This window comes from Phaseolus vulgaris, chromosome 2 (genome assembly GCF_051622355.1).
Source record: "Phaseolus vulgaris cultivar YP4 chromosome 2, ASM5162235v1, whole genome shotgun sequence".
In the NCBI taxonomy this organism is placed as follows: Eukaryota; Viridiplantae; Streptophyta; class Magnoliopsida; order Fabales; family Fabaceae; genus Phaseolus; species Phaseolus vulgaris.
The window spans coordinates 41,536,793-41,555,394 of record NC_143499.1 but is presented as its reverse complement, the minus strand read 5'-3'; the positions used below and the strand labels follow the sequence as shown (position 1 = coordinate 41,555,394).

The 18,602-nt window shown below is 31.2% G+C and overlaps 2 protein-coding genes across 3 annotated transcripts; one reads left to right on the top strand and one right to left on the bottom strand.

Moving 5' to 3' along the window:
- Positions 1-589: 589 nt before the first annotated feature.
- LOC137812140 (protein MALE DISCOVERER 2) lies at positions 590-7,503 on the top strand. 2 transcript variants are annotated; one of them, XM_068614050.2, is made up of 15 exons: positions 596-993; positions 1,198-1,608; positions 1,722-1,854; positions 2,069-2,140; positions 2,773-2,916; positions 2,993-3,109; positions 3,520-3,558; positions 4,102-4,200; positions 4,300-4,361; positions 4,453-4,887; positions 5,792-5,982; positions 6,101-6,233; positions 6,316-6,473; positions 6,551-6,739; positions 6,893-7,503. In XM_068614050.2, exons 2-15 carry the CDS (start codon positions 1,509-1,511, stop codon positions 7,151-7,153), a joined length of 2,133 nt encoding a protein of 710 aa, XP_068470151.1. In that variant the 5' UTR covers positions 596-993; positions 1,198-1,508; the 3' UTR covers positions 7,154-7,503. The 2 variants fall into 2 exon arrangements, with proteins under 2 accessions (XP_068470152.1, XP_068470151.1); XM_068614051.2 differs by lacking the exon at positions 3,520-3,558 and having other exon boundaries at positions 590-993.
- Positions 7,504-13,039: 5,536 nt separating this feature from the next.
- Positions 13,040-15,054, bottom strand: LOC137812141 (CBL-interacting serine/threonine-protein kinase 12). The gene has a single exon (XM_068614052.2). The coding sequence runs from the start codon at positions 14,894-14,896 to the stop codon at positions 13,358-13,360; it is 1,539 nt and encodes a 512-aa protein (XP_068470153.1). The 5' UTR covers positions 14,897-15,054; the 3' UTR covers positions 13,040-13,357.
- Between the last annotated feature and the right edge of the window lie 3,548 nt (positions 15,055-18,602).

Genomic DNA, 18,602 nt, shown 5'->3' with positions numbered 1-18,602 from the left:
TAAAATATTTTATAAAAAAATGTTAGCAATAAGATTACACAGTCAAGTAAACTTTCTTTTCGTATTTATTATTTTATATACATAGTACATTAACTATTTTTCTTATAGAGAATCATAATTAACAAATTATGTTAAATAAACTTTAAATATAAATTTTCTTTGAAGTTTGGACACTGCCTTAAAAGGAATGACATGTTATGATTTGAGAAATGTGGGATTGATGGTTAAGTTGCAAGATTTGCACATTATTTATTATATCTTTCTCGTTGGTTAGTGGCCAATTTTACATAGTGAGACCCTGAAGTATATTATGTTTTTGTTGATTTGTCTCTACTACAGATCGTGACAAGCAATTCCTCAACCATATTTTAATTTGAAACAGTCTTTGGATCCGAATATGTTATGATTTTGCTTCATAGTAGTATCAATTTTTTAATAATAGAATACTTTTTTTTTTATCGGCTACATTGCACATATTAAGAAGACAATCTATTCCAAGATAATTTTGATGATATTGTAAAAAATATAACTTTGTTAAAAGAAAATGGAAAACAAATTGATTTATATTAATAGTGAACCAGCAGAAACAAAAAGCGCGTGCGAGTAATTCGGAAGTGGTGGCCAATGGGGCCTACAGCGAATTTTAGGAAAAAGGAAAATATGAGAGGGGGGAATTGTGTGTGGGTGGTGGGGGGTGATGAGAGAGAAATTGAGATAAGAGACAAAACAACCTCAACATTGTAAGAGGATGAAGGTGGTCGGAGAGAGGTTCATCTGTGATCCTCCTCTCCAAGGTAGCAATTGAGCGTTCAATATTTCTTATATCAAATCATTGCTTAATCTTTTGCTGCCTTTATCTGATCCCCTCTCTCAGTTTACCCCCCCACCCATCACCATCAATTTGCATTGGATATCATCATCAACAATTCTTGATCCTTCGCTTACATCCAACCAAGGACATCTTTTCCTGCACCCTTGTCTCCCATCTGCATGGTAATTCAATGCCCTTTTGACCTTCTATTTTTTTAACATTGGTGAGATGACACACACCCACAAAGATTGCTTGCTGATGGGGTTATTCCTTGTTTCTTCTTTCTTATGGTTTTGATTGTCTGTCAACTTTGTCATTTTTCTTTGATTCTTTAATTGTTGGAATAAAAACTTTTTTTATGTTTCCGTGGTTGTAATTTCTTACAGCCCCGGCCCACATTGCTGGGAAATCATTTGAGAGGAAGATCCTGAGCCGGGTATGCTGTTGTTGAGCAAAAGGTTGTCAGGAAAAGATTGAATGCAAAATGAGAGACCCTGAAGTGATCTTTGGACCCAAGAGCTTTTGATTGTAATATACAAATTTTGTCTGGTTAGTGAAATTTCCTCTGCTTCATCCACATAGGTGGAAGGGTTTCTATGTACAGAAACAATCTTCCTATTTTGTACATATGATACCTGCTGCTCATAAAGAAATATAGGTATTGTCTCTACCAAAGCGACATTGCCTTCATATAGCAATGGAAAACATATGGGACCCATATGGATTATGGCTCAAAATTTATGTTGGATTGATTTCTCTATGGGGAACTCAACAGTGTTTGTCTCTAAATGATGAAGGTGATTTGCATGGATTGTCCTTTTAGTCTCTCTAATTTGCCGAGAAATGTTTAATTCATTCCTTTTATCTTGATGTTTGATTTTTGTTGATGCATTTGGAATGGACATTACAGGATTATCCTTGTTGGAATTTCGGGGAAGAATAACTTCTGATCCTTTTCATGCTCTGGCAAATTGGAATCCAAATGATTGTAACCCTTGCAAGTGGTTTGGTGTTAGTTGTGTAGATGGTAAAGTGCGAATGCTGTAAGTTCCTTTTGATTTCCTCTTTCTAATCTTCCATCGAGACTGTATTATTTTTATTTTTATTTTTATTTTTATATTTATTTTGCCAAGGCAAACTATAATACATATAATGATATAACTGTTCTTGACGCCTAAAGAAAACCGCCATTTTGATAGACGTGACTGCAGAATTTTGGATGCTTTTATGATTTTGTACGTCCAATGTTTCTTGTAGGATCCTACCTGCACTCTCTTTGGAAGGCACATTGGCTCCTGAGCTTGGGAAACTTAGTCATTTAAAATCCCTGTAAGGGTTCTTGCCATGTTACCATTATGTCAAAAGTAAAACACGTTATACTGGTGAAAGCGCTGATTGAACTTTATCTTATAATAATGTATCTTAATCTAAGAGTCTGTATTTGTCATGTAGAGGTCTTTCTTAAATTTCAGGATATGCTTGAAAAATGAAATGGTGATACTTGTATGTTGTTATTGTCTAGGATGCAGCCAATAACTGGTAGCAATAAAGGTTGTCTGTCTGTGTGTGTATGATTTTTATCACTCTTTTCTTTTCTTCTCCCATCTTCTATTCTATGTTCATTTTGTAAGTTTGCCTGCAATATAGCAGTTCTCTTCCCGTCAAAAACTCTGAAAGTGGCTATATTCTCAAGTATTTACAGTTAGTTTGCTCTCAGCTGGATTATTAGGCCATGTTAGTGTCTATCGTGATTCTTTGCCTCCCTTCTGTTTGGTTATTTTAGTTCTTGTTATACTGTAACTTAATTTTATTTTGTTTGTTAATGTATGTCTTAATGAAAGACTAAATTACGGGCCATTTCTTCTAGAATTTAGAAATCCAACAGTTCATTTTGAGTTAATATTGTAATTTATATTAAAATATATTTACAATTCAGATAAACTGTTGTTTCTTTGAAATAGTGTATTATACAAGAACAGTTTTTCTGGTACTATTCCCAACGAACTTGGTGATCTAGACAAGCTGGAGTTATTGGATCTAAGGGGGAATAACTTGAATGGATGTGTCCCAACAAAAATTGGCCAGACGTTGTTGTCAGAACAATTGTAAGTTAACTTTTTTTTTTTTTTCTATTCGGTTACATTTCTGGGTTACCTACAATGAAATTTAATTTCTCCCTAGGTTAACTTGTGACAAGAAATGTGAAGAGATTGGAAATATCAGATTGCCCTGTAATATCAATCGTTCAACTCCTTTGACAACTGTATCACGTGGCAACAACAGAAAGGTTGCACCCAGGTAAGTGTATCTTCAGTTTTCTCCCTGATCTAGTGACCCTAGTAGTTTCATGGCATGCTTTCATTCCCTTCGCTTCACTTAAAGGCAGGGCAAGTTATTGAATCATAAAAATCTGTGTTACAAATTTTATTCTTTTGCAAACAATGAATCCTTTTTGACAATCACTGGAAAATTATTTCCACAAGGTCAGGCATTATGTGAAATAGATTCCACGTGGTTAACCAAATTCTTCATGTGCCTAACCTTATTCAAGGCATCCTTGATAAATATATGAGATCTCAATTGTCATAGTTGAAATAATTTCTGTTTACATAGAGTTTCTGTATATTGTCTTCAGTAGATACAAATATTCATTCTGAACTTCTGATGGTGCATCTCTTTGATCTGTTTAACCTTTTATGCATCAACAGAATGACAATGTGTTCTTTCTTGAATGGAGGTCTATGTAGGTAAAGACAAATTGAAATGTGTTTCTTTTTTCAGTTTTTAATTTATTGTTTTAACTCCTAATTTATTGTTTTGGCTCTTGTGAAATTGCATATGTGCTGCAAAGATTAAAATTCATCTAACAATAAAAGCAACTTGTTTATCATTTGTCATTTGATAGCCTTATGGTTGGTGAAAACCAAACTGTCGATCATTTTGTTGTCCATTGGAAATTCTTGGTGTACTTAGCATATCAATTCAAGAGAGACTTGCAGAATTACATGTGCTCTGTGTTTCTTTTTTCCATTTGATTTTCTTAAATTTGATCACTTAGTTATTTGTTGTTATATGAGGAAGTGAAATTTTAGTGTTGTCTTATGGCTCTGTTTAAAGGTGGTAAGATTAGATTTTGCAGTATCAAACTTTAACAGTACATCCTATGGGATTATATTCTTAATTTGCTTCATCCTTTATGGTTAACAAGAAGGTTGAGTTTCTGGTTTTGACCTTTTAATGCTTGATCTGAAAAGTATACAACAACATGATGTGCAAAGTTTGTGGTACAGAAATTTCAAGCAATTGAATGAGGCAGATTCGTCTTCTATTCCACTTAAAGGAGCGCTAAAAAAAGGCGTCACTGCTGTCATTGCTGTCACACTGCCATTGTGTGTAGATAACTTTCTACCATCTCTATCTGAAGATTTACTTATATTTTGTTCTTGCATCATGTTTACCTTACTAAAGTAGTCTGCTTTTAATTGAAGGTTCAAGCTAGGAAAGGCCACCCCTCATGCCCATGCAGAGAAATGGTGTGACATTCAGACTAGTGAGTGGAGAACCTTGATTGATTTATGGCCTGTGAGAAATTGATTTCTGTGCTTTTAACTGACTTTCAAGGCATACCTTCCATCATGTAGGCTCTGATGATTCAGAGATTGGCCAGAATGTAGCAAATCTAGTCAATTCAGCACGGCGCAGGCTGCTTGATCAGTCCAGTAACCTTGCAGCTGTACCTTTCAGTGGTGGGCCTACTATACAGATGAGTTCTATTCCAATTACCCAGAGCAGTGGAGCTTTTCCAGCTTTTCCAGACACCAATACGAAGCAAAATCTGTCGCCTGCACAATTACCTTCACCTTCTAATTTTCCATCTATTGATCAATCAAGTCAACAAAATTCAGCTAATGTTGCTTCTGGAAAATTATGGGAGTATATTATTATAATAGCAGGTGTATCTTTCTTGGTCATTATTGTTTTGATCATGCTTTGCATTTGGCGAAAACGAGCAGCAAAAGTAATAAAGCCATGGAAGACAGGAATAAGTGGACAGCTGCAGAAAGCATTTATAACAGGTATTATTTCAGTAAATGAATAAAACTTTCGCCTTTGTGATTGAACTGTAAATTAGATCTAACAAAATGAAACCTGCAAATGAGCAGCTATGTCCTGTTTCTTGAGCTAATCACCTGTTGAGGAATTCTGTTAAAACTTTAAAACGAGGCAGTGTTTGTAAACCCAATTTACTTTTATTGAAATTTGTTTATGCTAACTTAGTATTTGGAGATTATATTTTGCAATCTTGGTTTCACTTCACTCTTCAAGCCTGTTCAAGGGAAGCTAGGGCATATTTAATATTTTGACCACAACATAACTTAAAACAGCACTATTAGTTTTCACCAAAGAATTTGAGATTCCTCAAAGAACTTGACGGTAATAAATTATTGATTTGAAATTTTTAACTTGGTTAATTTCAGCTTACCAAATTTTAAATGCCTCATGTTTCCCTCGTATATCTTCTTTAGTATGTAATAATGTGATTGATTATTTTCATTTCTTCATAGAAGTTACAACAGGTCCATAACCATTTTTATTAAAGGTTTGGAGGTTCTCCTGTTTAACTTGTTGAAGCATCATCTTTCTAATTTGAATAGCAACAATTTTATGAAATCTTTTGTTATTTTATGGTCAGCCAATTGCTAGAAAATGGATTCTGTCTTCTTGTTGTGCAATATCTATACCATCTGAAGTGCCAAACTATGAATCGATTCTCTTAGCTCTTCCATAAGTTATTAGCTCAATTCAAAATTCCTGCTAAGTGCTATCTGGGCTTAGATTTATTACCAGGGTTAGGGACTCCAGTAGAGGTTATAGCCAACAAAATGGTAAAATGTTCCCAATGTGCTCCATAGATAAAAAGAATAGAAATTAATGTTAACATATTATGTTGACAGTGTTTCGTCCTTGTATGTAATGTAGGGGTCCCCAAGTTGAACCAGGCAGAGCTGGAGACAGCCTGTGAAGACTTCAGTAATATTATTAATAGTTTTGACGAATGCACCATATATAAGGGAACACTCTCCAGTGGAGTCGAGATTGCTGTTGATTCAACTATTGTTTCTTCAGCCCGTGATTGGTCAAAGAACATGGAGACAGCCTATCGCAAAAAGGTTCTCTTTCTTAAGCCAATGGAGAGGAAACAGTTGAATTGGGAGTCCTAACTCAATTGAGAGAGGGACTTTCAATTCTTAATTACCTGTTGCTAATTTTGTTCCTTGTATTCTTCAGATTGCTACATTATCCCGTGTTAACCATAAGAACTTTACCAATCTTATTGGGTACTGTGATGAAGAACAACCATTCACCAGAATGATGGTATTTGAGTATGCTCCGAATGGAAGCTTATTTGAGCATCTGCACGGTAATAACACTCCTTAAAGGCTCAAGCTATTACCCTGCACATAGCCAATCTGATTAGTTTCGTGTATTTGTTTTCTTTTCAGTGAAGGAAGTTGAACATCTTGACTGGAGCGCAAGAATGAGAGTAATTATGGGCACGGCATATTGTCTTCAGTATATGCACCATGATCTGAATCCCCCAGTAGCTCATTCCAACCTCAATTCAGTTGCTATATTATTGACTGATGACTTTGCTGCTAAAGTATAAATATTTCTATTTCTCCTTTGCTTTTAATGTGTTAGGTTTCAAGTAACATATCTCCATTCCATTTCTATCAGATATCAGAAATCGCTTTTGGCAAGAGTGTACTTTCACAAGCCAACACACCTGGACATGAGTCACAGAAATCTGACTTGCCACCCCAGGCTGATCCTGAAACCGATGTATATAACTTTGGAGTGTTGTTGCTTGAAATCATTTCCGGAAAACTACCATACTCTGAAGAACATGGCCACCTTGCCAACTGGGTAAGTTTGAAATTTGTGCCCCCTCCCAATACTGCACCCCGGCTTACTTTGTTTTGCTTTCCTTTCGAAGTACCACTCTTCCTAGTACTTTTCAAGTGCAACTCCATTGCTCCTGTATGTCCCTTAAAAGATAAATCCTGATAAACTTTTCAGGCTGTTCAGCACTTGAATGATAAGCAAAGCATCAGCAATCTGATCGATCCCTCGTTGGAGTCCTTCAAAGAAGAAGAACTTGATGTCATTTGTGAGGTGGTCAAAGATTGTCTTCAATCTGATGCAAGGCTAAGACCAACAATGAAGGACTTAGCCCCTAGATTGAGGGAAGTGCTTCATGTATCACCTGAGCAAGCTGTTCCAAGACTCTCTCCTCTCTGGTGGGCTGAACTGGAGATCTTATCATTAGAGACCTCTTAAAGTTCTACTTGATTCTCTTCTCTGTGTTGTATGTCAAGTGTCTCTCGCCAACCTTTACCATCCTGCTAAGAGAGTAAATATTTCGGATAATGCTATGTGGTATTTGCTGCTCAAATTCTTTAATTCTATTTGTTCTTTTATAAGTTCTTATGATCAATACCATAGCAAGTCATGTCCCAATGGAAGGGTGTTGTCATGTTGAAGGTGGGGTGTTGTAGATTGTACTTTTGTTGATGGAGATTGGGATGTAAAGTGTTGACAATATTAACATATAAGTTCCAATGAACATGCAAGTTCTATACAAATATTTAATTATAAATCTAACTTGTAACTGTTCCTCGATTTAGAAAGTCTACCAATTGCCAAACACAGCTATCTACACATTTTCCAGAAGGAAGACAAAAAAGAGTTGAAAATACACTACATAACCAGTGACAACTGAACTTTATTTTATTCCACATCAAACAACAAAAAAACGTAATTAGCCTTGCAGAAGTTAAATCCTAACTAGATATAACATTAATGTAGTTCTTCTCAACCTTTACTCTGAATACATAAAAGCGGGTAGGGTTAGCCAGACCCTTACATGTGTTAGCACGTATGCCTTTGGATTCCAAATTCCCTTAAGGGAGTAAAAAAAAAGAATAGTATGATTCTTATCTTACAAAGTTTACTCAAAGACCGAATTTGTCCTATCCTACAACTTGCTTTTATTGTCTCACTCCATGTAAGCATGGTATAATCTTTGTAACTCTATTTCTCCATCATGTAAATTATTAAAAAGATAGACTTTCAAAGAATACATGATTGGATAATATACTAGGAACAAGTTTTAATATAAATATTAACTGAACTTAAAAGAAAAGTATGATTCCACCAATTATATTAGGCATTTTTAGATTAACAACAATTGAATCCTTTTTGCTAGTTTAAATTAAGTTGATGATGAGTGACTTATCTGACATAAATACTTCTATATTAATAATCGAGGTTAGTTAATTAGTAAAGGTTTTTCTTTTTTTAGGTTGTGTTTCCTACTAAGCTCAAAATTTATAAGAATATACTGTTTTTAGGCATATTTAATTAAAACTTAGTTGAATTGCACTTGCACTTGCACTAATGTAATAGTATGCTTGAAAAAATTTCATCTTCAATTTTAAATTCCTCTAGTTTGATGTTAGTATTTTTCAAATTGTGCAACTCTTCTATATAACAAGTTGTGCTTGAATTCTCGACCACATAAGTGTGGATAAACAATAAACTTACATCATGATTAAATTATGATATTGGATTTTTTTTTCGTAAATGACTTTTTAAAATTATAACAAACTATTTTAGCACTAACTTATATGTATCTATATACTTAGTATTATTTGCTAAAAATAGTATTGTTTAATTAATTTTTTATAAAAAAAAATCAGTTTATTGTTGGGTATTTTTTACCTGGTCCTGACTAAATTATTTAACTGTTAACAAAAATCACTTATAGTATATAATAAACAGTTTGGTTGTTGAACTATATTTGGAAGAGTTTGACTCTTTAGTGCAATTTGGTTTATTTCCAAATATATAGGTGGGTTGAAGAGATATTCTGCACACTCAAGTTAAGATTTCAGTGTTGTCTTGTCACTTTGTTTATAATGGATGGTCACTTTGATTTTGAAACTTTATTTCTTAATTTGACACATTTCATTTTTAACTTTTGTAAGCCTTTTTCACATTTATGTCATACTGAAAATCTGTGTACTTTCAAGAACCACAATTAATTAAAAAAAGTGGAAAAATATGTACGAACATACGCAAGATTAGGGTATTATCATTTTATGGCTTCTAAATAGGAAATGCACAAAAATAGTGAAGATGCTTTCAATAACTCATTGACTCACTTGATGGAAAAAGTTTGAACAATTCAAACAACAATCCCCTTCATTATCAAATAACACCAAATCAAAATAGCCAAAAATAGTAATATATATATATATATAGTCAAACATAACTACCAATTTATCAAATAAGCATAGTCTCATGTAATAAAAAATTACAACCAAAGTAATGTATTCAAACTCATTAATATAATAAACAACTAAATAAGCGTATACAAAATTTAGGATTGTATGTATTAGCTATTTCTTATTACGCAGTTTATATTAAACATTGGTTAGGATTTGGGGTAAACCTTTTTTAGATTTATATTTAGACTTAATAAGTTTGAAATATCCCATAAATTTAAACATTTTTAATTAATAAAAATTGTTGTGTACTCAATTTTTATATCTTTAAAATTAATTACATGTTTTTGGTGATTTTTTTCATATATGGATGATGTTAATTTGATCATCTTACCCAGTAATTTTGTTTATTTATTTTCTTATCTTAAAAATATAAGGTTATGTGATTAATATCCAACGTATAAGATTTAAATACAGATCTCATCTTTTATTTTTTTTCATTTCTAATAAAATAAAAGTTTCATTATTAGTTATAGATAGACATTTATTTTTAATTAATTAATTTAATTAGTATAAATTTGAAAATACCCATGAAATGTATAAGATAAGTAGTTGAAATAAATTAGTTATTAAACGTTTTCCATTACAACTAGATCTATTATCTATATTTAAGTTACTCAAATTATAAATATTACGTGAATATCTCAAAAATAATATTATTAAATCAAACAAACTTATTTAAGTGAAAATTTTATTAAAATCTATCTATCAACGTGTCCATCTTGTAAGAACTAAATTAAATATTGATTTTAAGATTCAGCCACACAAATCACATGTAAATAAAATTTGCTATTACATTTAATTTTTTATGTGAACTTTTGAAAATATTTATATACAAGACTATAGATTATTAAGAACGTATTTATATGAAAAATTATTTAAAAATATATCAATCTGCACCCAAAATATTTTACAGTTTAAATTAGATATTTTTTATTTATATTACACGTCAAAATCTAGAAGAATAAGTTTGTGTCCGTCCAAAGAGTTATGTATAAATAATTAATTGTGTGGTTGTTGTGTTAGAACCGATGAAAAATAAAACTAACTAATGTTGTATTTTAAATTAGGTAAGTTTTTAAATAGAACCGACATGATAATATAATTATACAAGTTGGATTAGAACTTTATTTCTGTCAAAATTGATAAGTTTCTTGCTATAAAAGCAAAAACAAGTCCGCATGGGTTGAATAATAAAAAACTCCACTATCTTCATTATTATACATCCATTATATCTTATAAAAAAATTTGTATTTATTTATAAATTATAAAATATTTTAATTTCTTCACTTATAAATTATAAAATATCTTAATCTATATAAAATATCTTAGTCTATAGTGATCTCTAACGATTTAAAAATATAAAAAAAAATGAAAAAAAAGTAAAATATAAAAAAGACGCAAATTAGAGAGGGTAGGTTGAAGATAAACTAAATATGATTTTTAATATTTTTTAGAAGTATGGTTTTTTAATTTTTCTTAAATTATGGTTATTTAACTTATTAATCATAACTTAACATAGGTTTAATTTGCAAAACAATTTTGAAAAAATTAGGCAGAGGTTTCCTTAGGGATCCAAAATAGTTATATATTTTTTTTCCATTCGACTTAATCTGCATCTTGTACAGAGGCAATTCAGGTAAATTTATTTAGTTAAATCTAGCTTAAATGACAACTTAATAATAAGTGGAGTTTAGTAAATTTTTAGTAAATTTAGCTTATTTACAGAGGCAATTCAGGTAAATTATGTATAAAATAATATAGCTTATTTAGTAAATTTTTTCATTCGACTTTTTCCATTCGACTTAAGATGAAAACAACAACAACCATTATCATTATAATAATAATAATAATAATAATAATAATAATAATAATAATAATTCCAAAATGAGTGAGAGCAGGTATTTTTTATGTTCAACTTGCCTTCGTTAGTAGAATATTACTAAAAGTTTTTATAGTTTTGTGCAATTTTCTATTAAAAAAAAAAAAAATCTTACAATTTTTTTTTGTAAATTTTGTAAAGTTTTACAAAAAAACTTATAAGAAAAATCTATAAAAAAAAATAATCTATTACTGAACATTTTACATTTATAAATTGTTCGATCGTAAAGATTAAATAAATTCTAATACCGTACTCTTTTTATTTATTTATTCTGCAATACCATAAACTTTGGTTAGTAAAAAAAAGTTAGCATAAGTCTTACATGAGTTACTTTAGATATATTCTTAGTTGACATAGAACTTGTACTAAAGAGTTTAATAGGAATAGTGAAAATGCAATGATGGGGCGTTATTATAAAGTTTAAATTATTAATAGTTGTAACACATATAATAAAATGTCGTATAAGGTACTTTTACCTCAATTAATTAATAAGAATATGTAAAATAAAAAATATAAAAGATGGTTTTTCTGTTCAAGCAAAAATAATAATTTGAACTTTTTAAAAGATAAAAGATAAATTGAATAAAGATAAAAAGATATACATCATTTTAATTTAGGCATAATTTTTTTTTTATTCAAATCCCCACCAATAAGGAAAAAATTTGTGTTGAGATGATTTCCTAATACAGAGGGAAATAAATAAAAATACAAAATTCCCGAATGAAGCATCTTTTTCAGCCTTATACTTACCAGGTTGGTTTTGAATATATACAAACAAGCCATATCAGAAAAAGAGACATGAAAAAGCTTTTGAACATTGAAATAGTTCCAAACAGTAGTTACCATTAACCACCAGGGTCCCCTTCAATTTGAATTATTTAGAACCACTGTTTCTCGTTTGTTCTGAACCACAGAAAGGAACAAGCATTGAAACCATAAGTAGACAACCGCTTATTCTAGTTCAATACCACGCTTCATTGCATCAGCATAAAGTACCAAATGATCCAGAAACCATAGATGTTGACAGGTGACTCATATTATGCAAGTGTACATTTTCTAATTAGTCAATTTACACCTAAAAACTCTATCCACGATAGTTCAACTCAAAATGAACATAAACACAAAGGTTTTTGTTAGAACTTTTTAATCTGTAAACACAAAGGTCCTACGTTCACTGAATACTCCAGTTTCTTAGACATCACTTTTGAGTGTGTAGGACCGATACATACAAGCAACTTATGGTCTCTGTTTTGCTGAAGCATTTTGGGTCAAATAATAGGCACAACTTGTATGTGTGTAGGGCCAGTGTGAAAGTAACAAGCTTATTTTTGTATATAGGATTTTCACGGCATTTATCATTTTATCAATGATCTGAAAAACTTTCAGATTTGAGTGAATCTCATCCATAGCATTATTAGTCGTGGCATAATTTCTCCCATTTTTCTCTTCTCTGGGACAAGTTTATTTGCTTTTTAATCAGTCCCCTTGCTTAAAATGTAATATCAACATGAAGTGCCCTGGAAATCAGCATGATTCAGGGGAAATAGGCCACTTATTTTCAACGAGAAGCACTGCAAACAATAAAAACTTTATTATGTTTTCATTTCCCTCAACATCTGTAAATGGTGGGAGAAAGGATATGAAATCTCAAACTGATTAAGTTTCATGTCTTTAGTTTATGTTTAGTTTAACAAAATCCCACTTTCCAATACATGCTGACTCAATCATCCTCTCATATGTTCAATGTGACAGAACGCCAAAAACACAGACTATCATGTTGTTATTGACCTGTTTTGACATTCTGTTTAATGCTTGGAATCTTATTCTCTTGGAATGGCTTCCCCCAATTTCCAATTCCAAATTAAGCTGATACTAAATAAGGCGAGCTAATGTGAAACACTAGATACTCAAATACAGTGCAACACTTCAGGGGTTCACATTAAATCTGCATTCTTATTTACAGAGCAATGTAACAAGACATGTGAACATGTACACTTCTTCATTCACTATATGTTATAAATTAAATTAGCCTTGCAATAAAACATTTGGACATACAAATACAGTAGCATCTAATACTCCAGTCAAGGAGCAGACCTAATAAAAGCTGGACAATTCTTGAGGCAAAAAAAAAAAGAGAAATAAAGCATGCACACAACCTAAAATTACAAGAAAGAAGTAGTATACTATTATCCTCTGTCATTCTTCTGGTACATTAACAAATACAAACATACATTTTTTTTCCTCTCATGTTTCAATCTTAAAAAACAATCTCGTCCCAAACACGGGTCAGATACTAAATGTTAGTACCCTTTTCTATGAGATTTCGAATATTGATTCACCATGTTTTCGGATAGTAGTTTTTTCTATTTCAGCCAAGTTTTGTTGGTACAGGCTTTCACTATCTGAATGAATGTTAAGGGCAGAGTCAGAGAGTGTTCGTTGATGCAGTTCAGATTCAAGATGTGTAGATTGGTAGGACGAAGAAGCAGATTCCTCCATTACCAAATTCTCCAACGCGGGTCTCAACTCAGAGTTACAAAACTTGTCATACTCTGCCTTATCCCCTCCTTTTTTCTTCACCTCCACCACCACCAAGGAAGGTGTCAACTCAAAAATCTCAGCAGCAATGGTCAAAGGCCCCTTCACGCCTTCTCTAGAGCCCTCCAAGCTCACCCTGTAATCTTTCTTCCTCACCGTGAAGCTAACCAACTGAGCAACCTCCTCCAATTTGGATATAATCTTAGACACTGGAGCAGAAGACACAAACCTGGCCTCATCCCCCTTTTCCTCAAACAACCCAGAGAGATCAAAGCCCTGAGAAAACGATATGATGTCAAATGCATTCAAACTAGCAGGCCTTGGCAAGGAAGCATGATGACTATTCTTCCTCCTAATTTCAACCTCGGAATCCGATGTTGCCAAATCATCATCCCCACCGCCATCATGGGGATGCAACTGCAACTTATCATCAAAGCTACAAACTCTATCATCCTCCACATAGAACTTTATTTGCTTGAAACCCTTCTTGAACCAGCGATTCTCCATGATTTCAGGAATAGAAATCCTGGTCTGGGGGTTGGTATCAAGAAGCCTAGAGAGAAGTCTAGCAAGTTCAGGAGAGAACCACCTGGGACACCGAAACTCACCCCTGTAAATCTTCTTGTACATGGCCATAACATTATGGTCATGGAAAGGCAAATAACCCGCCATCAAAACAAACAAAACAACCCCACAAGACCAAATATCAACCTTGGCACCATCGTACCCTTTCCGCGCCAAAACCTCAGGAGCAACATACGCAGGTGTCCCACAAAACGTGTGGAACAGCCCGTCCTGCCTAATCTGATCCGACACAGCACTGAGTCCGAAGTCGGAGACTTTAAGGTTTCCATCCTCATCCAGCAACAAATTCTCGGGCTTGATGTCCCTGTGGAACACCCCGCGTGCGTGGCAGAACTCCACCGCGGAAACCAACTGCTGGAAGTACTTTCTGGCAACTTCTTCCTTCAACCTTCCCTTGGCGACCTTGTTGAAGAGCTCGCCGCCGCGTACGAACTCCATGACGAAGTAGATCTTGGTTTTGGTGGCCATAACTTCGAAGAGTTGGACGATGTTGGGGTGGCGGACGCGGCGAAGGATGGAGATCTCGCGCTTGATGTGGGACACCAAACCGCCCTTGAGGATCTTTTCCTTGTTTATGATCTTGATGGCCACTCCTTCTCCGGTTTTGATGTTCCTGGCGTGGTGAACCTTCGCGAAGGTTCCGTGCCCCAGGAGTTTTCCCAGCTCGAACCGGCCCAGCAGAAGGTTCGGATTTTCCTTCTTGGGACTGAGCTCTGCCATGGCGTTCATCCTATCGCTAAAACAACAGAAAGTGTTCTCTAGTGATGGACCTCCATTGAAGCTGTTGTGGAGTCTTGGTTCTTCTCTTTATTATTAAATTCTTGCATTTCTTGGTAATTTTGTGTTGTGTTGTGTGTACGAAAATTAAAGTAAATAAATAATGTCTTTTCAATATATTTTAGTAATTGATATTTTTGGTGGAGTTTTGATTTGTGTGTGACGTAGTTTCTTAATCATTGACCCTGCCAACCAACACCACGGTTCCAGCTTATGTTTCTTCCTAGATAAGTGATAGGTAGGTCAAATTCTTAAGAAGGTGAAATATCATTTTAGTACCTCAACCCTAAAATACACTTTTTATAATCCCTTCCTACATACTTTATTCCTTATTTAAACACAAAGTAATGTTTACAACAAATTTTATTTGATTAAGAGATATAAAATGCTATTAGGACACAACTAATACTAATTATAAAATTCAATTTTAGTTTCTTCAAAAAGAATAATAATACATGTTTTATTCCTTTCAAATATGCTCTAGTTTTAGTCTTCAAAATTTTATGTAAATCATTTTCTTCCTTTTCATAAACTTTTATTTTAACCTCTTAAGCTCTTTTTAGGAGTACAAAGTTAAAATTTATTTTCTATAAGGTAAAATTAGTTAAAATAAAACAAATGTCTTAAATTCATGGACAAAAGTATATAAATGGATGTTAGCCTTCAGAACAACTCATACTTATTTGTAATTGTTGGCAAGTATTTCAAGTTTACAAATAAAATTAATATTTCAAATCCAGGTACGGAATGATGTTTTCGTATTAATTAAGTTCGTAATAAATAATAAAGATCGAGGAATAGCATAAATAGTATAAATATAAAAAGAATAAAAAAAAATACACTTACTTATTCTCACACTTGTCAATTTTTAAAATAAATATTCACTTCTTTTATTTATTTTTTAATATAATAATAGTCGCATTTCCTTTAACTTTTAACTTAAATAGACATTTGTCTTTGTTTTGTATTTTTAATAAATGATATTTATCTTTCTATGTTTTAATGGAATAATATTATTCTTCCCTACTTTATTTTTTTTTTTAAAACTACTGATTAAATTTTAAATAAAAAAATTGTGAAAATTAGATATTAAAATTTAAATTGAAAAATATATATTTTTTATAAAAAAAATGAATAATTTAATTATTATATATTAAAATATTTAAAAATTTATAATCACTACATGATAAATTATCTTATAAATTTATTATGAAATATTATTTTAATGTAAATAAAATAATAAGTATAAAATTGTATGATTAAATTTATTAGCTTATTATTTTTTTATATTTTAAAACTTTAATTCTTAATTTTCATGACTTTTTATTTAAATGTTAGTAAATATGCTATTTTTAGATAAAATAAAGTAGGTTTTAATTTAATAATATAATGTAGATAAGTATTACTTGTTAAAAATATGAGGAAGGTGAATGTATGAGAGTCAATTTATTAAGAAGGGAACAAGATGTGTATTTATTTTAAATTTAGTTTTAGACTATAAATGTCGAAAAGTTCAAAATATGTTTTCAATAAATGTTAAAAATGTGAGTCTCAATAAACGAATATATAGAAATTATTTAATTAATTTTTCTAAACTTTTACTTTGAATGCATAAGTTAGAAGAAAATTAATTTCATTTTTTTTCTTCTTTCCTAGAGTTCTTTTGAAGAAACTCATCCACACATATCCTAAAACAATACATTTAAAATATCTAAAAATAGATAAATATTTTAAAACCTAAAACTAAGGATATTGTAGAAAGAAAAAAAATACGGTTTACTTTTTTAAAATTGAATTATTCATTATATTTTCGTATATAATATTTTTTTAAAGTGAGGTAAAATAATTGAGAAAGTATATTTTAAAAACCTTTTATAATTTTTTTTTATTTTAAAATGAATGTAACAGTACTATATATTTATTTATAGGATTAAATGAGTATTTACCCTAGATTTAGTTGTCCTTTGTTTTTTCTGAATGAGTTTAAACGTCACCGCCAACCGCCAATCTAATGGTGTAAAGGTGTGTTGTCTGGTTGTTATGACATATATAGTCTATAATAAGACTATTAAATATACTGAATAAACGGTTTTATATATTGGAAAAAAAATATTTAAATAATAAAGTATTAAAAAAACTTAATGACAAGTAATAATGATTAGTATGCTGAAAACAACAGTGAGGTATTATAATTACTAAAATTCTGATTCGCTAATGGGAAATGAGTTAAGTATAAAAGTTAATCAGAACTAATAATAATAATAAATATGAAGTTAATATAGTTATAATACCGTATTAGAGTTTTTAACTTCTTCATATATATAAAATTTTAAAATATTTTATTTTTTATCTTAACTATATTTAGACTCTTATATAAAAGAATGAAACATCTGAAATGCACAAGAAAATATTAAAATTGAAAAATATAAAACATTTGAGTGTAAAAAAGGGATTAATTGGCACCACACGTGAGTCAGTCTCTTCCAAGTTCACATTTATTCTCAAATGGCATATTCTGGTGATCAAAAGGATACACACGGGAATAAAGAGTTTCTTTCTACACCCCTAATTTTTTTCCTGTACCCTCACACTATTTGAAATATCGAAATTACCCTTTCAAAGTTTTATGTGATTTTAGAATAGGGATTCCGTAAGCAAAATATGTTTTTTACAATAAGATTTCTGTAACTAAAGAGTGTTTCCGGAATAAGAAATTCATAAGAAAAAAATTATTCCAAATTATCCTTTCTAGAATATATTATTTTGATTTCTAAATTGATGAATCGAGAATTAATAAAATATTTTGGAAATTTCAATCCAAAAGTCATTTTTAAAAGAGGTAAAACAGTTTTTTTTTTTAAAATGATGGCATGAAAGTAGACATTTGTTAGGATGGAGGAAGAAACCTATTGAGACACTTAGGATTGTGGCCTGGTCCAATTTTCAAGGCCCAGTTCATTGATCCAATTTTTTTCTAACATTTTTAACCTACTAAAAGGCCCACCTCATAGGGTACAAGAAGAGAAGAGGACACTTTGTTTATACAAAGTCATACTTTTCTTCCTTTAGTCAATTGGGTATAATATGAATAATATGTATTTTTTTATAATATTTTATAACTAATTTTTAAATTATATTTCAAATTGTATAATTTAAAATATAGTATAAATTCTAAAATATGAAACTAGATTTTAGATTATGTAATTGAATATATTTAATCCGTAAATCACTATTAAAATAATAGTATGAAATACCTAATTTATAAATTACTATTAAAACAATAGTTATAAACTTCCGGAAATAACAAATATATAATGTATTCTTAGATAAATGGTTTTGGAACCTAACTAGAATACATAATCTAAAAGGTGTTTGACGTATTTCAAAGGAGTGAGATTTTATTTATTTAAATAAAGATATAAATATTTTAGGAAATGAATTATACTTGATTGGACTCAGCAGAGCCTGAAATCAAAAGATTTGGAGAACTATTTTTCGAAATAGTACCAAGCCATCTTCATACTTTTTTTTCTTTCTTTTTGTCTTTTCCTTTCTTTATAGGTGGACGATTCTAATTTTTAGATTTTACATAAAGAGGAAACTAAAGATTCTTTGTTGGATTACATGAAAACTTAGTATTTGATTTCAGTGGTCCTTT

Bases quoted from the DNA above. Each gene is read 5' to 3' on its own strand.
- LOC137812140 (XM_068614050.2), top strand. From the start codon at position 1,509: ATGGAAAACATATGGGACCCATATGGATTATGGCTCAAAATTTATGTT. The intron at 1,855-2,068 runs GTAAGTTCCTTT...TGTTTCTTGTAG, and splicing joins GATGGTAAAGTGCGAATGCT to GATCCTACCTGCACTCTCTT. The intron at 3,110-3,519 runs GTAAGTGTATCT...ATGCATCAACAG, and splicing joins AACAGAAAGGTTGCACCCAG to AATGACAATGTGTTCTTTCT.
- LOC137812141 (XM_068614052.2), bottom strand. From the start codon at position 14,896: ATGAACGCCATGGCAGAGCTCAGTCCCAAGAAGGAAAATCCGAACCTT.